Here is a 24964-nt window from a genome sequence, read left to right on the forward strand (position 1 = left end):
GGAGAGCCCCCAGGGGAGCCCGAGTGGTGCTTTCAGGCAGGGAGCAGCAGCACACACGGGAGGATGCGCAGGGTGCGCGGGGGCCGGCCATGCTGGCTCCTGCCCTCCCTCGCATTATCGGCACCGGGGAGGTGGGCACGGCCATGTGGCGTTGCACCAGGGATGGCCTCGTGCCCAGCATGCTGTCAGATGTTCGCTAACTTGAGGGACCTGTAAAGAGCAAGGACTCCCGGTGCAGCACGGCTGCCCCCTTATAAGTGTTTAGTGCTTGCTCCTACATGGCAGTCTTACAGTCTTACAGCTTGTTTACTGCATAACAAGATCAGCATACGAGCACACAACTGTTCCCTCCGCACACAGTAAAATGATGACAACACACATTATACATTGTGAAATAAGAGAAGCTCCGTGTCCCAAGCTTTCCAGAAAACCACGTCCGCAGGGACTAATGGTCGCTGTGATGTAGTGTGTTGACAGCGCCAAGTGTTTTCTGAATCTCATGGAACACTGGATTGTCATTTTGGGGTATAAAGGTACAACGGTCTTCCCCAGTGAGGGTACAAAAGGTGCCTGTGGCAGCTAGGAGGAAGCTGAGTGCCCCTGATTTTACAATGCCATTTGCTGTATTGCTGATAGTTCAGCGGTAAGGGCTTGCACAGCCTCACGAGTAGGATTGGCTATGCTTTCCCAAATTAGCGCTAGCTTTTCCCCACAGGGCCATGGTCGGTGCAGCATGGTGCAGCTGCACCTAGGGGCCACCTTCTCCCAAAATGGTACCAGGAAGACGCGCCCCTGTCTAATCGGGCTGCGGCTGCTACACTGCGAGTCCAGCGGTATCAACCCCTTAAGGTTGGAACATCCCACTTCCAACACCATAAGCGTTGTGTTGTGCGAAGGTGAGGCCGTGCCTGGGATTGTTTCAGATGTCCACTAACTTAAGGAGAATGGTAAAAGAGCAAGGACTCCCGGTGCAGCACGGCTGCCCCATTTTAAGCGTTCATTGCTTGCTCGTACATGGCAGTCTTTCAGCCTAATTTGCTACGGCCAAGCACTAAAATATTGTTCTTCACTCTTGGCTCAAAACTAAGTTGCTGCCTTACGATCCCTCGATGCCCGGTCAGTCAGGGAGGAATCGTGGTGCAGGCATCCCCTTCTAACTGGCTGGTGTCCAGGGGGCAGTCCAGCTGTGCAGAGCAGGGTCGACACTGTACAGGGTGGCATGAACTTTTCATAGTTCTCCCTGTTGTTCCCCCCTAAAAGCAGCAGCTTAAATCCCTCCCCAGCTCTGTTGTCTTTTTATCCAACACCTGCAACTCCCTTTTCTACTTTTTGATCCCTAATTTCCCACTGTTCCCCGGAAGTGGTGAGAGTTTCTGCGGTGTCATCCCCTTTTGCATCACTATGTTCCCCCACGGCTCTGCAGTGAGGTGCCTCAGGCCGGGGACACCCCAGGGGGTTGCTGACTGGAGGTAGGCACCAGCGCATGCTGCTGGCATGGGGGCTGTGCTCTCCAGGAGGCCCCCTCTTGCCTGCAGGCTGTGACACCTGCCAACTCATCCACTGCCAAACTGTTGCCCCAGGTCTTGAATAAAAGAGGAAAACCTGAGTGTGCACTGCAGAAGACTCCGCAATTGCTGTACAACTGCAGGAGATGCAACATCGACCACCGGTGAGGGGATGCTCTGGCAGAGAAGGGGGAAAAGTCTATGGTCTCTGGGCTGCTGACATCAGACTGAATTTGCAAGAGCAGCACGTGGGGGCCCTGGGGATTGCATCTGCTGAAATTGTCTGCCTGCAGCAATGTTGTGTCGCCATATTCCTGCACGATGCGGATCTCCAGAGCGGTTCATGAGATGCAAGCGTTGAGGAGAGACATGAAGTCAAGTTGCTGTTGTTAGTGCTTTGTCCTGGCTCCTGCCAAGGTTTCTTAGGAAGGCAGAGATGCCCCACACGGTCGTGGCCGCAGTCACTTTGCATGGGGCGTTCTCCTGCACCTGGAGACACTTGCTTTAAGACACGTGTTTGGTGAAAGTTCCTCATGTCATGTCGTGTCGTGCAAGAGATGCCATAGTCCTGCTGCTTTTCCGTAGTGGGAAAGAGTCTGATTGTGGGGGCCCAGTCCGACAAGCAGCTGTGCACAGACACACTCTTGCCTTGCCTCGTAGCCGAGCTGACTGAGCCCAGTTGCCCTGGGACCCCGTGCATGTGTGCGCATGATGGTGCTTGGTGGCAGTGCTGCCGCCTTGGTGCTGCAGGACCTTTTGGGAGCAGGGCCTTTGTGAAGGTCTGGCCCAGGTTAGTCCCTCCCTTCTTGTGCGTTCCTCTCTCGCTGTGGCTCCAAAGACACTACCTCTACCCTGAGGAGGACCGAACTAACTGTGAACTAAGACTCCTGTAACTGCCCTAAGACTACTGGAACTGTGACTAACTACACACTAAGACTACTGTAACCAACGCGAAGCTACCTAGCCTAATGCTACCCTATACTACAAAGAACAGAAGTAATAACTATACCTAATGATAATAATGATAATAAACTGTGCCCTACACATAGAATATTCACTGTGAGCTAAGAATCCTCTACCTAACTGTAACTAACTGTCAACAACTACACACTAAAAATAGGCTAACCAACCCTACACTAAGAACCCTAATGCTCCTAGAGTAACACTAATGCTAAATGCTATAATACTCCTACTCCTAAAAAAATCTATCCTATAACCTAACCTGTAGCCTAAACAGAGCTGTGGCAGGGTGGTGGGAGCTGTTCCCGGGCGCTGTCTCCGTCCCGCAGTGGAGGTGGAGGGGAGTCGTGGGAGGGATGTGTCCCCGCGGTGGGCCCTGTCTCTGCCGGGCAGATGTTGGTGCCCGGCAGCCCAGGGTGGTCCAGGAGATGACGGGCGGCCCAGTGATCCTCGGCGTGCCCCGGCTGGTGGGCTCAGCTCCCCGTGGCTGGGTGCTGGCAGCAGCCTGGTGTTGCTGGGGGCTGTGCCGCAGCTGGTGGTCAGCGGGGGGGCCTCCTGCCGGGCTAGCACCTCCTCCTCCTCTTTGGTCCCTGCGGCAGGTCCACGAGGTACAGGGCAAGCTGCCCCTCTGCGGGGTCCACCTCCATGGGCTCCTCCTCCTCCTCCACGGGCTCCGAGGTGGCTGGGGCACTCTGGAGGAGGGCGGCGCGGCGGTCCCAGACGGTGGCACCCACCTTCCTCTTGATGCGCAGCGCCGCCTTCCTCCTGGCCCACAGTCGCTCCGGCTGGCTCATGGCAGGCAGGAGTGGAGAGCGCGATCCCGGGTCGTGTCCCACCACCGGCCTCTTAACAGCTCTGGAACAGTGGCGCTGAGGTCACTGTTGACACGGGGAGGCCGTGGTGATGGCACACCTGACCCGCTCCCCAGTTGCGGGGGCCCTACCTGGCTGTGCCCCGCAGGGGGATGGTGGGGGCTGGAGGGTGCCCCCGTGGGCAGGGGACCATGGGGCTGCAGGCTGCTCTCCTTGGCCTCCTTTGCGTGGGCCCTCGAGCTTACTTGTGGGAAGAGCTGCTCTTGCGCCAGGGAGGTGGTCTTGGCCTCCCCGCGGGGGCTGTGTGCTCCAGCCCCTTCGCGGCCTGGGCCCCCTCTGCCAGAGTTGCTCCCGGGTGTCCCTGCGTGTGCTGGAGCGCTGGGGAGCCCCTGCTGGGACCAAGCCCTGCTGGCACGGTCTCCTCAGTGCCCAGCAGAGGGGCAGCCCCACTGCCCTCGACCTGCTGGCTGCACGCCCAGGCCACCCGGGAGGTGGCTCTCCTTCCTGCAGGGCGTTTTCCCACCACTCTTTCTTCTGACTTCCCCTTCCCACCAGCTTCTTGGGAATGGTTCCGGGCAGCACAAGACTTTCCTTCCCTTCATGACTGCTCAGCCTCTTCGGGAACCTCCCCTGTCAGATGCTGCCTGTTCTGCAGGAAACCCTTGGAGCTGTTAAAACACCAGTTGTTGTCAGGAGCAGCTTTTCAGGAGCAGCAGGAGTGTTCCGGAGGAGGAAAGGCAGGCCCTCCCTGGCTGTCTTTGCTGCTGAGTTTGTAGCCATCTGGTGCAGCACTGCAGCTGGGTGAGCGGTCTCACGCCAGCCCACGTTCGCCAAGGATGCTGCTGCTGCGTGACCACAGGCAGAGCCTGAGTTCCTCCAGCTTGTTTCCAGGCTGTGTGCATTGGAGTGCAGAGACTTGTGGCAGGTGTGCTTTTGCCTCTGGCAGCATGAGGAGCCGGCTGCTCTGCACAGGAGCCAGGATGCAGAGTGGTACGGCTGGGTACAGATCAGGGCCCTGAGAGGGTGGTCAGGTCAGACAGAGTGCAGGGTTCAGCCAGCAAGCGTGTAGTGACGAGGCAGGGCCAAGGGCACACCAGGAAGCCCAGCGGGCAGGTGCTGCTCCAGGTCAGGCTCGCAGAGGCAGAAGACGTGGCACAGATAGAGGTGCTGCACAACTGCAGCAGAGCGCAGGCCGGGGCCAGCAGTAATGCACTCACTGCAGTACTCACTTGTGTGCAAAGCACATGCACTCACTGTTGGCATGGAATTGACCACTGTTACATGCACTTTGGGGTTGGGCATGGCTTTCCTGGGGTTTTTCGGGAGCCTTCCAGGGTGTGGTAACCGTGACCAGAAACTTGTGGGCAGCCTTGTGGCCAGGGTACTGCTGGTGGTGCAAAAGTCAGGTTTCTTGACTCCAGTCCTGTTCCCTGGGGCCCACAAGGGATTGGCTTCTTGGAAGAGCTCTGCAGTTTCCATGTGTGGTGAGCGTGTAGGGGACGGCGGGGCTGGGCCAGCCCTGGAGGAGCTGTCCTGCAGGGGAGCCTCTGCTGGGAAAGGCTCCTGCCTGGGAGCTGCTGCTGCTGGGCCCAGCTCTGCTGGTGGGGGGAGAGCGACCTGTGTGACTGTCTGGAAGGGGATTGGACACGACAGCAGCTGTACAGTGAAGGCAGATCTCAGGGGAAGGGGCCGGGAAGGGAGCTGCCGTCAGCCCCTGTGGCTCTCGTGTCCTCTTCCTGCTGCAGAATGGCAGGAAGCAGCTCTGCCCCGGTGTGCGGCAAGGAGGTGTTTAACCAAATACTTTCTGTCCAGAGGAGAAGGAAAGAGAAAGAGAAAGAGCTTTCAGTGAGGAGAGAAGGTATTGATGATGAATTGTGAAGGCAGTGGGCTGAGGGTGTGCAGAGGAGAGAAGTGGAGTTTGCACCTGTGGGCTGCAGCTTAGGAAAGAGCGGGCATGTTGGGTGGGAGCTGGGTTGAGATGTCTGTGGAGATGAGCATGGCTGAGGAAGCCAGCGGGCTCACAGTGACGATGGTCACTTTAGGGTGGAGCAGGCCCGGCTTGCTATCTGTTAGAGAGCAGTGGTGTGAGGTGTGCAGGGGTAAAGCAGCCCCTGGGAGGAGGGTGGCCTTGTGGAAGGTGGCAGCAATGCCAGCTTGTGTCTCTGCCTGCCTACAAGAGCAGTGTTGCTTGCGAGCAGGGTGAGCAAAGGCCCCAACAGGCTCTGTGCTCATGCTTCCTTCTTCCACCCTTCCTCCCGCCCCCTCCCATATAAGAGCAGTCTGGACACAAGGGCAAAAGCCCTCCCAGCAGCGGCAGGGTGTGGAAGTCCCAGGTGACCCCGTTGCAAGTGAGAGGCAACCTGTGGTGCCCCGAGGGACTGGCCCCGGCAGTGCAGGCGGAGGGCCCTTGACATCGCACAAGTTCAGGTGCTGCACAAGCAGGGCAGGGCACAGGGCTATGCCTCCCTGCCCACACCCTACGCGACCTGCAGGGTGCATGTGCCCACAGTGGGGTCTGTGCACACACTCTGTGGTGTGTACATGCATATGCCACGTGGCATGTGCTGTTGATGTGCACATGACGTGCACATGTGGGCCATATATACATGCCATGCCCTGTCGATGCACGCTGTGGTGGGGAGGCACGCAGTGTGGTGTGCGTGCACGTTATTCCCTTCTGTCCCTAAAAATCACTCTGGCATCTCTCACAGGCTTCAGAGCAGCACCTGCCTTTTTATTCCCTGCAGAGGCTGGTCTCCCCTTCACACAGCAGCAGTTGCTACTGATTTCCCCTCCGGGGCTGCAAGGGCCTCTTCTTGCTGGTGCTAGGGAGGCCAAAGGAGAGGTGTTCAGTGTTAGGTGTAGGGACGTCCCCTTGGGTGTCAGGGTGCCTGGTTCACGGCCAAGCTCAAACATGCCCCGTCTCAGCGGTGGTGGTGCCAGTGACAGCCCCGGTGTCCCCAGGGCTGCTGGCCGGGGAAGGCAGGGCAACGCAGGCAGGAAAAGCCCCAGACCTGCTCAGACATAAGCACCAAAGCAGCTGCTCCTTGCCGTGAGCCTTGCAGGGGTTTTGCTCTGCCCAGTTCTTTGGCTCCTGCCACCAGGCTTTAGCCACCTCTAGCCGACGGTGGCTCTGCCTTGCTGGCAGGGACTTGTGGCTGCAGCGGCAGGGACAAGGTCGCTCTCAGCCCTGCTGAGACCCTTTGTGCCCAGCCCAGCCCAGCCCTGCACCCCCACAGTCCCATCTGCACCCACAGTCCTCAACTGAGGCCAAGCCCAAAGCAGTCGCTTGGGGCTCTGGAGGGGAACTCGCAGTCAAGGGCTAATGTGGGGCATTCCCTGGCCAGGAGAAATTAGAGGATGTCCTATGCAGCCCCATGGCTCTGGGCCGGGATCTTTGACCTGCTCCTGGATCCCCGGCGTTAAGCTGCGCCTGTCCACGCTGGGGCTCTGCACACTTACTGCTGCAGGGAGAGCTGCGCCGGTTTACGCTTTGGCTCCTTTCCCCATGCCTTCCAGTGGAGCTCGGTGTCTCCTCTGTTGCACAAGGGAGAAAAGTGTGTGTAGTAGCTTGAGGTGCCACTGAAGGAAGTATCCCTCCCTGCACAGCATGCAAGGCACCCGGGCACTCTGCAGCCTTTCTCAGCATACTCAGTCCTCGCCTGCTCTTCCCGAGCACGGGAACCAGAAAGGCTTCATCCTTCAGCCACTGAAGACCAGGAAGATGGCATTACCTCTCATGTCGGGGGGTGGGCAGCGTGCCCTGAGGCATCGGTTAAAAATGAGCAGAGCTCGTGTCCCACCTCAAAGGGCAGGCACCCTGGCCGGGGGTGTCCTGGAGCTCGAGGCAGGCGTCAGGACCATGTGCCCGCAGCACAGCAGATTGCTCTTTGGGTCCCGTAGTTTTCACTGACAAAGTTTCCCATCATGGGAATGAGCAGGTGATCTGCAAAGACAAGTCACCTGCCCCTGCTCAGGGGGACGTCCCGGTGCCAGCCAAGTCAAGACAAGCAGGACAGCAGAGACTTTGCATAGAGCTCCCTGGGTTTCTTTCTGTGGGTGGACTGACTTGCCCTGATCCTGTGCCTGCTCAGTGGGACTGCGGATAGCACCACAGAACTGGAGAAAAAGACTTACTGGCTGTAATAGTCCAGAAGGACACCTGTGGCAAGCTTCATTAGCCACCCAGAAGTGTTCTCTAGCACTTTCCTTGTACCTCAGCTCAACTCATGGCCTCTCGGAAAGGGGGAGGAGAGCTTTGCAGCTTCACAGCAGGCCAAGAAAGAGGTGCTGAGAAGCAAAGGCGAGAAGAGAAAGGCACCTCAAAGCAAGGTTGCCTTCAGAGAAAAAATCTTGCTTACAGCTTCTGTGGTCCCCTCGGAGAGCTTCAAGGGCAGGGACCGTGCTGCTGTGGCGGAGGTAGTGTTGGAGGTATGCGAAAAAAGGAGCCTAGGGTATTAGTCAGTCTTTCACATGTCCAGTTAACAATGAACAAGGCCTTGAAGGAAGGAGCAAGACAACACTATAAGGCAAGCAGATCAGGAAGCTCCCAAATAAACCTGCAGAGAACAAAAACAGTTGATAAAACAGGAGAGACCTACTTGAACTGCGGGTGAACTATCCTAATTGGCATAATAAAAAACCCACCCACAAGCAGGGAAGCCCCCTGCTGATCAAAGCCCCTTCCCCATAGAGCATGCGCAGGAGAAAAAGAGGATGCTGTGACTTCAAATGAAGATGAGACCTAACAGAAGCAATAAGAGTAAGGATGACTTCATGTAGTTGTAAACTATGCTGCTAACTGTTGCTTAAACTGTTGTAAAGTGTAAGCTGTGTAGCAATCAGGTGTGCTAGCTTTGTGGAATTACCACCTAGCACCCACCTCTGCGCGGAAATGAATTAAACAAACATCTCGACTCTGTGTGTTTTCGGCTCATTGCACACCGGGTGAAAGAACCCTTCTTTGGGACAACAGTAGTCGTGTCGAGTGTGAGACATCAGAGCAGCTCTTTGCGCTCCTGCCTTAGGTATCAGCACTTAAAACCACCAGTGAATTCCTGCTAGCAGTCAGTAGGCATAGCAGCGCGGGAGTTCCCCCTGCCCCATGGTGCTGGACGCATTTTGTTGCCCTTTGCCTTCTCTTTCCCCTCTAATATCTTCACTAATGACCTGGATGATGGGCTTGAAGGCATCCTCAGCAAGTTTGCAGGTGACACAAAACTGAGAGGCGTTGCTGATATACCAGGAGGCTGGGCTGCCATTCGGAGGCCCCTTGGCAGACTGGAGAAATGCACCAAGAAGAACCTCATGACGTTCAACAAAGGGAAGTGCAAAGTGCTCTGGCTGGGCAGGAATAGTCCCCTCGAGCAGTACAGGCAGGGGGCTGACCTGCTGTCTGGACACAGTCCTGGGCAACCTGCTCTAGGAGACCCTAGTTGAGCCGGGGGGGTTGGACCAGGTGATGTACCTCCAACCTCAGCTAGTCTACGCTAGTCTTGTGCTATCCTCCCTAACCTGCCAGCGATGTGAGTCAAGGTGGATTTCCCTCTACCCTTTGCTGGGCGGAGGGGAGGAGTGGGCTTTACTCTGCCTTGCAGGTAGCTCTGATTAGCACCGAGGGAGCACTGCAGGCAGCCTGGGGGTTTTTTCTGGCTGCTCCCATTTCCTCGCCAGAGGGCAGTGCCTGCTGGAGCCGACTGCAGGCGGTTTTGTCCTCGCACCGCTTTTGCTGCAGTCATTTCTAATGGAAAGTGGCTCTGCTTGTTGGGATGGTTCTGAGTTCAGCGCAGTGGGCGTGCTGCAGGCCTGCTCTACATCTGTGCCAGGCTGAAGGCAGAGCTGAAGCGAGAGCTCTGTTCCCAGCTGCTTGGCCTGGGCAGCTCGGGGCACGTGCAGGAGTGATGCCGGAGCCCAAAGAGCTAGAAACGGAGGTGAATAATGGCTGGAAATGGAGTTGAGAGAGGCCAGGCAGCAGGTGTCAGCAGTGTGGAGGATCAGCCTGTGCCAAGGAGGGTGAGAGGCCAAGCCTTGCCCAGGCAGCTGACCAGTAAAGCACCCCTCGCCCACGCCCAGCTGCCTCACCCTCTCCGCAAGCATATGGAGGCCGAGCTAAGCTGCGTGCTACTCACAGCTACCTATTGCATGGCTTGCCCAAGAGGCGACTCCTTTGTCCTTTGGGTGTGGACCCTGCTTGCAGAGTCTTTGCAGGAGGGAGAAGTTGCCCAGGAAAGTCACCCAGAGGTAACTGGGCTGCAGAGCCCATCATGCTGCCCTTGGGCCCAAGGCAGCAGGGTTGTGGTGTGGGCTCAGAGTGCGCACCTCCCCGGGCTGCCCACCGGGAGCCCCAGGGCCTTTGCTGCAGAGCTGCTGGCCAGTCAGTCCCCTCCACTCTTGGGGCAGCTTGTAGAGAAGTCGTCTAGCAGGGCTGGGAAACAGATGGATCTTCTTCCAGCTTAGGAGACATCCCACCCTTCCTCCCGCCCCCCTCCCATATAAGAGCAGTCTGGACACAAGGGCAAAAGCCCTCCCAGCAGCGGCAGGGTGTGGAAGTCCCAGGTGACCCCGTTGCAAGTGAGAGGCAACCTGTGGTGTCCCGAGGGACCGGCCCTGGCAGTGCAGGCGGAGGGCCCTTGACATCGCACAAGTTCAGGTGCTGCACAAGCAGGGCAGGGCACAGGGCTATGCCTCCCTGCCCACACCCTACGCGACCTGCAGTGTGCATGTGCCCACAGTGGGGTCTGTGCACACACTCTGTGGTGTGTACATGCATATGCCGCGCTGCATGTGCTGTTGATGTGCACATGACGTGCACATGTGGGCCATATATACATGCCATGCCCTGTAGATGCACGCTGTGATGGGGAGGCACGCAGTGTGGTGTGAGTGCACGTTATTCCCTTCTGCCCCTAAAAATCACTCTGGCATCTCTCACAGGCTTCAGAGCAGCACCTGCCTTTTTATTCCCTGCAGAGGCTGGTCTCCCCTTCACACAGCAGCAGTTGCTAGTGATTTCCCCTCCGGGACTGCAAGGGCCTCTTCTCGCTGGTGCTAGGGAGGCCAAAGGAGAGGTATTCAGTGTTAGGTGTAGGCACGTCCCCTTGGGTGTCAGGGTGCCTGGTTCACGGCCAAGCTCAAACATGCCCCGTCTCAGCGGTGGTGGTGCCAGTGACAGCCCCGGTGTCCCCAGGGCTGCAGGCCGGGGAAGGCAGGGCAGCTCAGGCAGGAAAAGCCCCAGACCTGCTCAGACATAAGCACCAGAGCAGCTGCTCCTCGCTGTGAGCCTTGCAGGGGTTTTGCTCTCCCCTGTTCTTTGGCTTCTGCCACCAGGCTTTAGCCACCTCTAGCCGACGGTGGCTCTGCCTTGCTTACAGGGACTTGTGGCTGCAACGGCAGGGACAAGGTCGCGCTCAGCCCTGCTGAGACCCTTTGTGCCCAGCCCAGCCCAGCCCTGCACCCCCACAGTCCCATCTGCACCCCCAGTCCTCAACTCAGGCCAAGCCCAAAGCAGTCGCTTGGGGCTCTGGAGGGGAACTCGCAGTCAAGGGCTAATGCGGGGCATTCCCTGGCCAGGAGAAATCAGAGGATGTCCTATGCAGCCCCATGGCTCTGGGCCGGGATCTTTGACCCGCTCCTGGATCCCCGGCGTTAAGCTGCGCCTGTCCACGCTGGGGCTCTGCACACTTACTGCTGGAGGGAGAGCTGCGCCGGTTTACGCTTTGGCTCCTTTCCCCATGCCTTCCAGTGGAGCTCGGTGTCTCCTCTGTTGCACAAGGGAGAAAAGTGTGTGTAGTAGCTTGAGGTGCCACTGAAGGAAGTATCCCTCCCTGCACAGCATGCAAGGCACCCGGGCACTCTGCAGCCTTTCTCAGCATACTCAGTCCTCGCCTGCTCTTCCCGAGCACGGGAACCAGAAAGGCTTCATCCTTCAGCCACTGAAGCCCAGGAAGATGGCATTACCTTTCATGTCGGGGGGTGGGCAGCATGCCCTGAGGCATCGGTTAAAAATGAGCAGAGCTCGTGTCCCACCTCAAAGGGCAGGCACCCTGGGCGGGGGGTGTCCTGGAGCTCGAGGCAGGCGTCAGGACCATGTGCCCGCAGCACAGCAGATTGCTCTTTGGGTCCCGTAGTTTTCACTGACAAAGTCTCCCATCATGGGAATGAGCAGCTGAACTGCAAAGACAAGTCACCTGCCCCACGCCTGGGAGGCAGGCCTGCTGCTCTGCCCACTCGGCCCTTTCTTGCCTCTCCAGCTCTTCCCACCATGCTGCCTGGAGGCGTCATTCCTCCTGCTGCATGCAGAGGAGGCAGACTTTCTGGAGGGCAGAGACAGGCCCAGCAGACAGCAGGAATTGCAGCCGCTGGCAGTTTTCCTGCCCCTTGCCCTCAGCCTTGCTCACAGCAATAGCCTGGGCCTAATGCCAGCCCTGAAAAGCCCTCCTGCTATGACCAAGGCCCTAGAAAGCACCAGTCTCTTTTCTCTCCCGGGAAAGCCTAACTTTTCCCCTTTCCAGGGGCAGCAGCCCGGAGACAGTGGTGTGAGGAGGGACTCAAGAGTAACTTGTGTCTTCTATAGCAAGATCCACAAGAAGCCACGGAATGTGCAGGTCAACACCTAGCAAGGGCTCTTGGGGGAAGCTGTATCCACAGGGCGCCACGTTTCCACAGTGCCCTAGGACACAGTGGTGACATGGGGCCAGATCACGTACCTGCCCTGTGGTGCGATACCCTTTGCAAACAGGGCTTTCCGCTTTGTGGCTGCCTGGCTGAGCTGTTTTGCTCTTATCTTTTTTTGAGGCTCTCCCCTCAGTTGCTGGTAGCACCCTAAGAATACAGAGCAGGCAGAGTCTGTAGCAGCACAGCATGAGTGTGCTCTGCCCCCTGTGCTCTCAAGCTGGGCAGAAGGTGGTTCTGCAGCAGCAGGTGGTTCTGCAGCAGATGTGGGTGTGTTTGACAAGTTGCATTAGCATCCCCAGAGCAAGAGATGCCCTGAGCTTTGGCACATCTCACTGCCACAAGGAGCAGAGCACACCACTGCCTCAGCCCCATTCTCCACACGCCTCACCTCTCGGGGGGCTGCATGCCCAGGCCTTGCTGAGCCACGCTGGCGTCCATTCTGAGCCCAGGTAACTTCACGGGCGAAAGCCTCCTTCGAGCAAGGAGGCGCTTCTCAGCAGGACTCCCTGCAGGTGTGACATGAGACAGCTCTTCACAAGAGCCTCTTTGAGGCAGCTCAGGCAAGAAGCACTTGCAGGGCTGCTCCGTCCTGGTAGGAAACAGTCTGTGGCAGTAATTCTGATTCCCTTGGAGTCCCGTTTCCCCGCAAGACTCACATCCTTTCTGACAGTGCTGGAAGGAAAGAGCACATTGGCTTTCCCAAGCAGCAAGCAGCGCCACAGGAAGGGCACTTTCCTATCCCAAGCATCACAGAGTAACTTTGCCTTTAATTCCCTGGCAATAAGGACATAGAGGTGACCCGCAAGCCTGTCTCAGGACTCATCCATTACTGTACCTCCTTTCTCACTCTCCTTTGACATGCCTCCTTTGAGCTGTTGTTGCTGGAGAGCCTTGAAGGGGGCCTCAGTGGCCAAGTGTGCTCGTGCAAGCTCAGATCTGGAAACGAAAACATCACAAAAAAAGAAGATGACACGAGCATCTCAAAAAGCCTTGCCGCCCACTTGCCCTCCAGCAAGACAGTGCCTGCCCTTGGGACATACGTGAAGAGCGTTTCGGAGCTAATGCAGGCAATGTACTCAATGCAAACATCGAAATGGCAGAAAGACCAGAGCACAGCACTGCCCCAGCCCCATTCTCCACACGCCTCACCTCTCGGGGGGCTGCATGCCCAGGCCTTGCTGACCAATACTGGTGTCTTCTTGCAATCCAGGTAACTTCATGGGCAAAAGCCTTCTTCGAGCAAGGAGGCGCTTCTCAGTAGGACTCCCTGCAGGTGTGACATGAGACAGCTCTTCACAAGAGCCTCTTTGAGGCAGCTCAGGCAAGAAGCACTTGCAGGGCTGCTCCGTCCTGGTAGGGAACTGTCTGGGGCAGTAGTCCCGATTCCCTCGGAGTCCTGTTTCCCCGCTGCACTTTCTGTCAGTGCTGGAAGGAAAGAGCCCTTGGCACTACAGGCAAGGGAATGGAGTGCAGTGGGGCAGTGTCCTTCAGCAGATCAGCTGCAACTTGGAGCACCAGGCTGCCCTGAGGTCTCCTTCCATTACAAGCCCCTGAAGGGTAACGGCTGCCACCAAACAGAGCCACAGGAGGGGCCGTTTCCTATCCCAGGCCTCACTTTGTGACTGTGCCTTTAACTCCCTGGCAGTAAGGACATAGAGGTGACCCGCAAGCCTGTCTCAAGACTCATCCATTACTGTACCTCCTTTCTCACTCTCCTTCGGCATGCCTCCTATGAGCTGTTGTTGATGGAGAGCCTTGAAGGAGCCCTCAGTGGCCGAGTGTGCTAGTGCAAGCTCAGATCTGGAAACGAAAACATCACAAAAAAAAAAGAAGATGACACGAGAGTCTCAAAAAACCTTGCCGCCTACTCTCCCTCCAGCAAGACAGTGCCCACCCGTGGGACACACGTGAAGGGCCTTTGAGAGCAATGTGTCCAACGGAAATCTCTCACTGCCACAAGGACAAGAGCGCATCGCTGCCCCAGCCCCATTCTCCACACGCCTCACCTCTCGGGGCGCTGCATGCCCAGGCCTTGCTGAGCCGCACTGGCGTCCATTCTGAGCCCAGGTAACTTCACGGGCGAAAGCCTCCTTCGAGCAAGGAGGCGCTTCTCAGCAGGACTCCCTGCAGGTGTGACATGAGACAGCTCTTCACAAGAGCCTCTTTGAGGCAGCTCAGGCAAGAAGCGCTTGCAGGGCTGCTCCGTCCTGGTAGGGAACTGTCTGGGGCAGTAGTCCCGATTCCCTCGGAGTCCCGTTTCCCCGCTGCACTTTCTGTCAGTGCTGGAAGGAAAGAGCCCTTGGCACTACAGGCGAGGGAATGGAGTGCAGTGGGGCAGTGTCCTTCAGCAGATCAGCTGCAGCTTGGAGCACCAGGCTGCCATTACGAGCCCCTGAAGGGTAACGGCTGCCACCAAACAGAGCCACAGGAGGGGCCGTTTCCTGTCCCAGGCTTCACTTTGTGACTTTGCCTTTAATTCCCTGGCAGTAAGGATGCAGGAGGAACCTGCAAGCCTGTGCCAGGAATCCTCCACTACTTTACCTTCTTGCTTTCTCTCTGTAGCCAGGTCTTCTCCCAGCTTGTCCTCTGTAGCCGACTGCAGATTTCCTCTCATGCTGGATAAGAGGGGGCTAAAATCTTCCCTGGGAAGAAGATGAACAAGAACATGGAGCTGACAACAAAGTCGCACAAGGACCTGCTGTACACTTGCTGTCCAGCCAGAAAACACCAGCCTTTGGGAGAGGCACTAAGAGCCCTTCAGAGCTAATGCAGACAGCGTGTGCAATGGAAACCTCTGCCTCCCACAAGGACGGGACCCTCCCGTTGCCCTCCTCCACTTCCCCAAGAGCCTCACTTGTCAAGAGGCTTCTTTCTGCTGCCCTGCTGCCCTTTTCCTTCCTTGGCCCCTTTGGCCTGGCCCGCAGAATGCCTCTTTCGACGGTGGTGAGGCTGCTGCGGAGCACTCCCTGTAACTGTGCACCAAGAAACCTCGTCAGAACAGCATGCTTGGGAGCGCTCCGGCAAGAGGGTGTGCAGACCTGCTCGGTCCTGCCTTGGGAGCTGCACGGTCCTTTACCTTCTCTCTGATTGGATCCCTCGGGGCCAGGCTCTTTGGCTTTTTCCCCAGGCCCTGGCTTAATCTCAAACCTAGAAACAAGAAGACCCCAGCTGCAAGAAAGGACTCCACGTTGCCTTTGCCACTTGCGTGGAGCATGCAGGCTCAGAGAGGGATGAGAGTCCCTGCACGGTCTCTACATTTCCAGAGCAGAAGATGCAGACGCTTCAACACCGTGGAGGCCCATTTCAGGCAAGCACATGACACAGCCAAGAGCTCCTGCCTCGATGGGCCGAGCAGTTGCCAGGGGCTGGTCCCAGTGCTTTGCTCGCCTTCCCGGGAGCAAGGGTATGCTAACACAAGTCCTCCTGGCTGCCACTTCTGACGCTCTCTCCTCTCGCCTCCACAGAGCCCACGGAGAGCAGAGTACTCTCCTTTGCTCCAGTGTGCCCAGATCCATCCATGTGTGAATTCACATCTTGCCCTCCAGCTCGCTGGCACACCCTCCCAGATTCACGCTGTAGTGCTTGTAAAGAGGCAGCTCTGTACCCTCGGGTCGTCAGGGGATGTGCTGCTCAGCAGTGCGCAGGACACTGTGCCAGGACCGAGCTCTGCAGAGCCCTGCTAGACACAGCCTCCCACTGGGCCAAGAAGTCCCTCCTCTTCCTCTCCGCCTTGCTCCCAGAAGGTGGCCTTTAGGACACCTTTCCTTCCCTGGAGTCTCCCAACAGACAGGGCAATGCCCCACACGGGACCTGCATAGGTCAGGTCTTGGACCCACCACTGCACAGAGGCTGTGGCCACGCCCAGGACAACACACAGCCAAAAGCAGACACAGTCTTGACTTCACAGCTTTTGGCCATGTCTTGCCAAAGACAGGGAATGAGGAGGTGAAGCTTGATGAGAAAGGATGCCGACATTCCTCTCTCGGTCCAGTCTATGCTGCGAGTGTAAAACCGCAGCACTCTTCCACGTTAATTCAGGGGAAGCCTCTCCAAGGCCAAAAGAAGAAAGAGCAAGCAAGGTGTTGGCTGGGAGCCCTTCCGTTGGACCAGCTAGTCTTGAACGAGCTCACGAGCAGGCAAGCTCTGGCAATGCAGCACCACCAAGCGGGAGCTGAGAAGCTGCTCGCTTGCTCAGCCACGGGCTACACAAGCAAACATACTCACGTTGGCAGCACACGGATCCCCCCAGGACGCACAGGAAACGCAGCAGCGTCTTTGCCTGACAACACCCAATATTGTGTGCTTGGGTTCTGCAAAAAGGACAGAGACACGGGAGGTGAGGCCAAGGAAGGGATCGCATTACTCACAAAGGCCACAAAGCTTTCTGAGGGTGAGAGAGGCTGCCTCTGCCTCAGGGAAACTCTGCCCCAGGGATGTCTTTCACAAACAGGAGCCCTGCATTACAACGGAGAGAAGCTGCGCAGCTGTGCAGGAAACTAGCCTCTTTCCCCAGGCCTTTGGGAACAGGATGCTAGGCTGCAAAGAGCTTGGGCTTCACCGCAGACAGCTCTTCCCAGCTTCTGCTACGCTGCCGAGAGCACCAAAGGCAAAGAGCAAGGAGCTCTACAGGGAGCTTGCATTGCTCTAGGTCACCTCTCTCCCAAGTGCTCCGCAGCAGGTCGAGAGACATCACCTTGAGAGTCCTCTGAGAGGAGCTTGGAAGGACTCTCGGGAGCCCGGGAGACAAATCTCAACTTACAGAGAGGAGACATTTCAATACAATTCCAGGGCCATCCACGGCAAGGAGAAACTCCTTGGAATATCTCATTGTGAGGCTCTTGTTTCGGCTCATCAGAAGACCGATGCCCTTGAAAACAAGGTCGTAATCCTCTCCGAGTCCCGCGCCCCAGCTGAACAGCACCACAATGTCATTCACGCACTCCTTCACTAGCTTCTCGGGAAGGGCCGTCGCTGATGACAGCAGAGCATAGTCCAGGGGGACAATTTCAAGATCATCTAGGAAACAGCAAAAGAGGAAGCCAGTTGGGTAGGGAGCAGCTGAAATACAGCTGGGGACAAGGGGAGACGCGGCCAGCTCCCATGGCCACGGGGAGGCTGCTGGGCCCACGCTGCATGCGTAGAAGACTGCACAGCAGCCCTCAGGGTTAGTCTGGCCACCGCCAGCCCGTCCCCGCGGAGCTGACCGTCAGATGTGCCAGCTTTGGCTGACCCCGCTCACAACCCCTGCACACTCCAACGCAAGGCCTCTGTGGCACACAGCCATCAACCAAGTCTAACTACAGCCACAGCCATGGCAGCAGGGAGCAGAAGGCCCAGGGAAATCTGGCCAGGGAAGGGCTTTGCACACACTCTTGCTCCCAGCTCGGGTGCAAGGCGCCTTACAGCTGACTTACACCCCCTTGGAACTGGCAGGAGGCTGTGAGAGCCAGCAGCAACACTGGCGTTTGCCTGCACAAGCTCTGGTGCAGTCTGCAGGGGCAGCACTGCTTTCCTCTCAGCTGGGGTAGAAACAACCGCTCCAAAACATTTCCATCAGACTGCAGTCATCCAACATGGCCTAAGAGTGACTGGTATGGAGGCAGCTCCAAAGCAGGACAGGGGCAGACAGTCTACGTGCATGCAGTGCTAGTAAACAAAAGAATACCCCAACGCCCTCTCGAGAGGTCACTACGTGGTGGGCAACAGTTGGGCTGGGACAAGGTGAAGTTGCTCTCAGGCCCTTTGGGAGGAATTTGCGATGCCTCTCCGTCAGTTCTGCATTGCGTTCAGCTCCCACCCCAGACATGTCCCAAGGGGAAGCAACGGCTTTGCTCTGCCACCTTACCAGGAATGTCTCTGTTGACATAGCTGAGCCCATGAGTCTGTGCAACTCTCGGAGACAGGTGAAAGCGCGGGATAATCACCTCCCTGTTCACCTCACTGCAGTGCTTCCTCAGGACATAGAAAATGCCAAGCACATCGAGGGCCACGCCCTGGCACCCGGCGAGAAAAAAGGAACAAAGTGCTTTCAGGTGGGCAAATGGACTGAGGAGTCAGCAGGGCCAGAAGATGGTGCCTTGTTCCTCAGGAGATGGTGCCTTGTTCCTCTGGAGGAACAAGGGGGCTGGAGGGGCACTTGCAAAGCTTTGGAGAAGACGCCTTTGGGAGAAGGCCAGATTTTGTCCTCTCCCTCCTCTGCACCCTCTCAATGGTATGCAAAGTAAAAGCTGAACAAACGTTCCTGAGGGAAGAGACCTTCTCGGCTACGTAAGGGCCAAGGGGTGGCCTGCAGTGGAGTCAGCCCTGCGGAGCGACCCAGGCTTTGTGCTTGGTCTTTCCTTTGCAGCAGTGAGGACTGCAAGTGCCCCAGAAAGGGGTGAAGCCTCTCTTCTCCTACAGCTGCCCTGGACTCTTTGGACCAGTGGACAAAGGAGCTGCTCTGTCACTCCCTTGTGCACTTTGGGGACCTTCTCTCTTCTTCACAAGGAGGGGACGCACAGCGCCACTGTGCATGGGGCCCGGGGCTGCCAACGCTGCTGAAAGCATCCCGGCCAGAGGGGAGGAGCAGGATGACAACCCACCTTGTTCAGCACAATCTGCTGTAGCATGTACTCCGACACGCTCTCCCAGATTCTCACGACCTCTGAAAAGCAAGGGAAACACACATCAGGCTCTGAGCCAGCCAGCTCACCACGTTCGGCACGTTCCCAGCCAGGACAGTGACAGATGCAGGTGTAATCACGCATGCAGCAGAATAAGCACACGCAGGACGGGCTGCAGAGGCCAGGTCTTGGCTGCCTCTGGCCACAGAGTGAGCACAGGAGAGGGCTGGAGCTCAAAGAGAGACAGCGGAAGGGTTTTGGACAAGGCCATGCCACCATCTCACATCTGCAGGGGGAGGGTGTGCCCCAGCTCCAAGCAGTGGCTGGACTCCCAGAAGAGAAGCCAGGCAGAAAGTGAAAGGGAAGCGGCTGATTTCCAGCGCGGGCGTTTCAGGCAGTCTCCCAAGCCCCAGGAGAGGTGCACAAGCCCTCCGCCTTCTTCAGACAGGAGTCCCCTTGCCTCCCGCTTTCAGGTGCTGGTCTCCAAGGGCAGCCCCTCTCTCTGGGGAAAGGTGGCCATGGATTTCCCCACGGCCAGAGGACAGTGCTGTGCTCCACAGCAGCCTTGGGCACCAAGAGCATCCCCAGGGGTCTCCCCACAGGGCCCAGCTCCCCCGTATTCGGTGCCTGCTTCCACAGGCTGCTCACGGCCACCTGAGCACCTCCAGCTCCTTGGCCCAGCCACGACTGCGGGTGGCCAGTGGCCCTGCGAGGCAAGCAGTGACCCTCAGTGGCCGGGACTCCTGCCTGGGGAACCAGGAGGGCAGGGGCAGAGCCAGGCCCTGCACCCAGGAGTCCTGGGGGCCACCTCGATCCCTGATCCGCATGGGGCACTCAGGCAGGCTCCCATGGCAGCCACCAGCCCTCCCCACACAACGCTGGTTTGGGAGTTGGTGTCCTACACGATCGCGCTCCTGGAAGAGCCCCTAAGGCCTCACCATCATGGCTGAGTAGCCTGAGCGCTGGCAGCTTCACAAACGGGAACTGCATGGTTGTGCCTGTAGTTCCCGCCTGGAAACTTCTCCTCCACTCTCCTCCTCCGCTGCCTCCTCCTCCTCCGCACTCCAGCGCAGTGTGGGGAGGGCTGGGCACACCCTGGGCAGAGGGGAGGTGTCACTGTGAGGTGGGATATGCCACAGTGACCTCAGACCGTGTCACAGAGCGTGTCACAGAGGGGCTGCAGGGATCCCACCCCCAGACCTTGCTGGTGTGGGCCCTACAGCAGTGAGGGCAGCTGCCCTGGGTGGTTTAGGGTGCTGCCCCCACCCCACCACCCCCTGCCCCAGGGAGCTCTTTGCTAAGCCAGCAAGGATCAGCACCAGCATTGGCCTTCAAGTCCTCCCTCACAGGCGTCACATGGGGCATCTGAATGCTTGCGGGTTGCAAACATAGACATGGGTTCAAGGGGGTCCAACAAATGGGTACCGCGATGGTTCAGACACGGCTTCATGGCCCAGCTCCCGTAACCGCAAAGTGCTGCAAATAAGAACAGTGTGTCAGAGGGGGAAAAAAATCATCATTCTCGGCTTTCCTTGCTTCTCTCACACCTTCCCTGAGCATCAGCTACAGGTCACTACTGAAGACAGGGCACTGGCTCTGGGGCACAAGGACGCAAGTGCCCCAAAGGGTAGAGATCAGAGGTGGGACCTACAACAGAGAAACTCTTATTTACCACAAGCCCAGGCCTACTTTGGATCCCAAAAGCCCAGGCAGCACAGGTTGCCTTCCGGCCAGGCAAATGCCACTTGAAGAGGAGATAACTTAAAAAAACAAATTCTGTGTCTATTTGTCTACATGACTAAGAGTTCCAGCTTGTCCTTTGATGGACAGCAGGAGAGAGAACAACCGGGAACAACGTCCTTCCTCTACACGCACACACATACACGCACACACACACACACAGACACTTCTTTTCTCTCACTGCACACCACCCTCCTCACCCAAGAAGCTGCGCAGGAAAGAAGGAGGCATTCCGGAGAAATGCTCTAACATGCAGAATCTCAGGAGTGAGCTGGCAGCAACTGCAGGATGGTTCACAGCAGCAGCATGGCCACTCCTGCCACTTTGGGACCATCAGCCACTCTGTCCCCTCATCCAGGTCATTGATGAGTAAGTTAAACTGCATTGGAGCCAGTGTTGGGGTGCACCGCTAGTCACTGGCCTCCAGCTAAGACGCTGTGCTACTGATGACAACCTTCTGAGCTTGGCTACTCAGCCAGTTTTCTGTCCACCTCACTGTCTGCTCAGCTAGCCTGTACTTCATCAGCTTGCTTGTGAGGATGTTAGGAGAGCCAGTGTCAAAAGCTTCCTTTTGCTGCTACTCACAATCTTATCTTTTGCAGCTACACAGTCCCATTCACAGGCTGGCTATGCTGCATACCCAGGCGTGGCATTGTCTGCTGGTGCTCTGCTAATAGCGGTCACTCTTCAGCATAGGGGGAATGGCCATCCTCAGCAAGGGAAACCGGGCTTCTCTTGTTTGGAGATGAAGACCCCTTTAAATTGGATCCATTCTTTCCTCAGGAACGTGGTTTCCTCATACCTTTCTCTTGTTTGACTTTCAGCCACAGCAACTGGTCTGAAAAAGGAGATTATACTCTTCCCGCACTCATTCCCAACCCAATAGCTGCTGGAGGGACAGCACCGCAGGGCACAAGCAAGCCCAGGCCGTCCCTGGAGAGCATCAATGACAACCTCCTGATACAAGTTGAGAAAGGAGCCCCTGGGGAGAGCGGCTCTGCTTGACCTTGCACTTACCAACAGTGAAGGGCTCGTTGGGGATGGGAAGGTCAAGGGTAACCTTGGCTGCAGTGACCATGAGATGGTGGATGGGGTTCAGGATACTGAGAGGAGGGAGCAGGGCAAAAAAGCAGGATCACAACCCTGCACTTGAGGAGAGCAGACTTGGGCCTCTCCAGGGACCTGCCTGGAAGAATCCCGTGGTGTGACTGCAAGGTGGGAAAGGGAGGGTCAGATACTGGCGTAGAGAGACAGTCAAGATTCACGAGGGGTTAAGCAGCACAGATTTAAGAAAGAATTTACCCTCTAAACTGCGCAGGGAGCCCTGGGAACTGTGGACAAGGTGCATACCTGCCTTTCACTCATTACCTTAATTAACAGCTGAGGAGTACAAGCAGCTACGTTGTACTACATCTATAGAGTACATTATAACATATAGGCACACAAAACTAGTCAGCCCAGAAGACCAGGAGTACAATGCGCTTTCCCCATAGTGCAAAATTTGACAGCCGTGACGACAGTCACTGCCAGGGGTTGTCCCACGCTGATTCTTTGCACTTTCCGTCGTGCAGTACTTGGAGTAGGCTCATTGGCTTGTAGACGTTGGGTTTGATGCAATGATTTCCCCTCCCGACTGTCCGGGTTTAGTCAGATCAGGCACCCACACAGCACACCCTGTAGACCCCAAACCACCTGGCTGCTGGGTGGGCTGCAAGGAATCTCAGTGACCGCCATCCCCATGCTCACAAGGTGACAGCTGTCTGGTTCTAGGGTTATTTCTTTGCGTGGCAATCGCAGAGCCAACCCTGAACTCCCGGGCATGGCTCGCATGGGGTGGTAGGCTTGGGGGCGCAGCCGGTGCACTCTAAGCACCTGTGGCCCCCTTGGCACATTTGAGCATATCGGGTAGAGCCATGGGGTGGGCAGTCCCTGAGGCAGACACCTGCCTGACAAATGTTTTTACTCCAACCCCTGAGGGTACCAGGAGGGGACAGCTGGCACAGTTGCTCTCTGAGCAGTCTGTTCATTCGCCCCTTGCGGGTGGTGGGGTATGTGATAGGTCCAGGCTAGTCCTTGCTCTCCAGCCCAATTTTGAATGCCGTTCCCTGTTAAAGGAGTGCCCCGATCCCTTTGGATTTCCACCAGCAGCCACGTAACCCAATCACATCTTCTAACACTTTAATGGTGTGAGGCTGGGTAGCTGCAGAGCAAGAGTGGGTGTACAAGAGACCAGAGCAGGTTTCTCCAGTGGTCAGGACATATCTATGCTGCTGGCTTTCCAAGAAGGGTCCAATATAATCAACTGGCCACACCTCCCCAGGCTTTTGTCCTCTGTGGATATACCCCTTTTGGGTCCGCAACTGCTGTGGAGCTAAGCGGGTGCAATGCTGCCTGGCCCCATTTGTGCCACTGGCAGATCCCCCTCCGTGCACACTGCTGGCCGGGCAGTGGGTGCTGCTGGTCCCCACCGCCCTCTCCAGGCTGCCTGCTGTGCTCCCCCACCCTCGAGGGCTGTGCATGCTGCTCTGGCTGAAGCTGCAGCTACCACTCGAGCAGCTTTGTCCACCTCTGCTCGCTGTCCACCTCCCACCATGGTATGCCGGCTTGCAGCAGGTCTCGGAACATAGTGCCGCAACTCGCCCTGTCTCTGTTTCATGTTTACCTGCCTCTTTCCTGACTTCCCATCTCTGCTCACAGAGGACACCGCTGCTAGCAGAGACAGCGGCACTGCCACTTCCCCCACGGTCACCGGCCCCCATCCCTCACCCCCCAAAACAGGGAGCACCATCGCTTCAAAAGGTTGTTTCACAGCACCTGACTTTGGACCTAAGGTTTTGCTCATGGGGATCCAATCCAGTCAACTCGGCGGAATAAATGCCAGACAACATTCCGAACTGTCACAGCTAGTTTATGCCTGCTGCAATAGTAGTCCATTGCTGAGCCAGCCATCAATGCCTGTGGCAGTCGGCCAAGTTAAACGTGCTGCACCCAGCACCAGGTCCATTAGGGAGGGGGAAACGCTTCAGTTTTGCTGCTGCGGGGTATGGAGGGTGTTGCACAGCCTAGGATCCTGGGGCAGAGCCCCCAGCCTATCAAGCTCCTCTCTAGTAAAGTAAAAGGCATCTGCCCCATCACCCCACAACCTTAACAGGCACTCAAAGAACCCTTCACAGGGCTGCTACCTGTAGCACCCTGCATATCCTGCACCTCTCATGCTTTACAATTGCAAACAGTTGTGGGCCCTTGCCAGTTGGCTGCATTTGCTCCGGTAAGCTGCTGCTCTGCCACCAGCCGGGCAGCTACCTTCCTCTCAGGCTCTGTGTCTGACTCTGAACTGTGGGCCTTGTCAGGGTCCCACATATTGCCACCCCAGGTTTCTGGATTCCCATCTGCTTTTTGCACCAGTGCCCGCACCACCAGGGGACAGACATCTCGCCGCCCCCTCTGTCACCACCAGCGATGTGCAATGCAGGCAGCCACAAGCAGCACATTGGTGCTGGAGCTTCTCAGCTCGATCCATGGTTGCAGTAGGCACATGGGTGCTCCAGCTTCTCAGCTTGAGCCGCGGTTGCATTTGCAACCTCTGGGGTCAGCTGGCGAGCGTCCTTAGCAGCTTCAGGAGCACTTTCCAACGGCCCAAGTCGCTGGACACAGCAGTATCCTGCCGACTACACCAAAGGTGTCCGCAAGGCAGGAAAGGGAGGGTCGGATACCAGCGCAGACAAATACTCAAGGGTCGCGAGGGGTTAAACAGGATAGATTTAATAAAGGATTTGCACTCCAAACTGCACAGGGAGCCCTGGGGACCACACGGAGGGGTTGCTCATGGGACGTTGCTGGATGTACGGCTCGGACACCCAGGCGGGACTCACCTCGTACCCAAAGGCCCCCTCTTATCGACTACAACTATTTCCTTATCTCAGCTGTGCTAACTTTGAGGAGTTACCGGCCGGGAAGCAGCTAGACATTGTTGACAAAATGGAACACGCAGGTCTGGCCTTGACAGGAATTCGGTCAGCGCGCAGAGAGCACGCTCTGGCACTGCTCTCACCTACTCTGTCAGTCCCCTGACTCATCGCCACATCTTCCGCAGGGGTTCTTGCTCCCCATGCTAAATGCAAATCTATTCCTATGCAAATAGATTGGCATTCGGCATGGTCTGGTATAGCAGAAGGTAAAACTCCGGAGGGCAACAAATGGCCTTCTCCTCCAGGTCAGCTTTTAGCACAACATAAGTCTCCATCGAGCTGTCTTCAGTCACTGCTTGCCAGCAGCAGCCTGCCAGCAGGACTTCCCCAGGCCCTTCTCCGCAGAGCTACCTTCCAGCAGGTCAGCCCCCAGCCTCTACTGGACCATGGGGTGTTTCCTCCCTAGCTGCAGGACTCTGCACTTGCCGTTCTTGCATTTCATGAGGCTCCTCTCCACCCATCTCTCCAGCATGTCCAGGTCCCTCTGAACGGCAGCACAGCCTTCTGCTGTGTCAGCCACTCCTCCCAGTTTAGTATCATCAGCCAACTTGCTGAGGGTGCAAGTCCCTACATCCAAGTCACTGATGTGCAAGTTAAACCATACTGGGCGCAGTATTGACCCCTGGGGGACACCGCTAGCTACAGGCCTCCAACTTGACTCTGCGCCATTGATGACAGCCCTCTGAGCTTTGCCATGCAGCCAG

At 57.0% G+C, this 24964-nt stretch overlaps 1 protein-coding gene across 4 annotated transcripts in view; it reads right to left on the reverse strand.

The window, feature by feature from the left end:
- Positions 1–10207: 10207 nt before the first annotated feature.
- The window catches only part of LOC138061813 (coiled-coil domain-containing protein 81-like), a 95777-nt gene continuing 81020 nt past the window's right edge, over positions 10208–24964 (reverse strand). Inside the window, exons 4-14 of one of the 4 annotated variants that reach the window (XM_068915834.1) lie at positions 19491–19647; positions 18532–18593; positions 17796–17943; positions 16710–16966; positions 16175–16260; positions 15027–15097; positions 14805–14922; positions 14492–14592; positions 13100–13217; positions 10962–11036; positions 10209–10324 (exon numbers count right to left, since the gene is read on the reverse strand). In XM_068915834.1, coding sequence (XP_068771935.1) covers positions 10279–10324; positions 10962–11036; positions 13100–13217; positions 14492–14592; positions 14805–14922; positions 15027–15097; positions 16175–16260; positions 16710–16966; positions 17796–17943; positions 18532–18593; positions 19491–19542 — 1134 coding nt within the window. In that variant the 5' untranslated portion in view covers positions 19543–19647 and the 3' untranslated portion in view covers positions 10209–10278. Of the gene's footprint in view, positions 10325–10961; positions 11037–13099; positions 13218–14491; positions 14593–14804; positions 14923–15026; positions 15098–16174; positions 16261–16709; positions 16967–17795; positions 17944–18531; positions 18594–19490; positions 19648–24964 lie in introns of all 4 variants that reach the window. The other 3 variants (XM_068915833.1, XM_068915835.1, XM_068915836.1) reach the window with 3 other exon arrangements.

Source organism: Struthio camelus, chromosome 21 (genome assembly GCF_040807025.1).
Source record: "Struthio camelus isolate bStrCam1 chromosome 21, bStrCam1.hap1, whole genome shotgun sequence".
Lineage (NCBI taxonomy): Eukaryota > Metazoa > Chordata > Aves > Struthioniformes > Struthionidae > Struthio > Struthio camelus.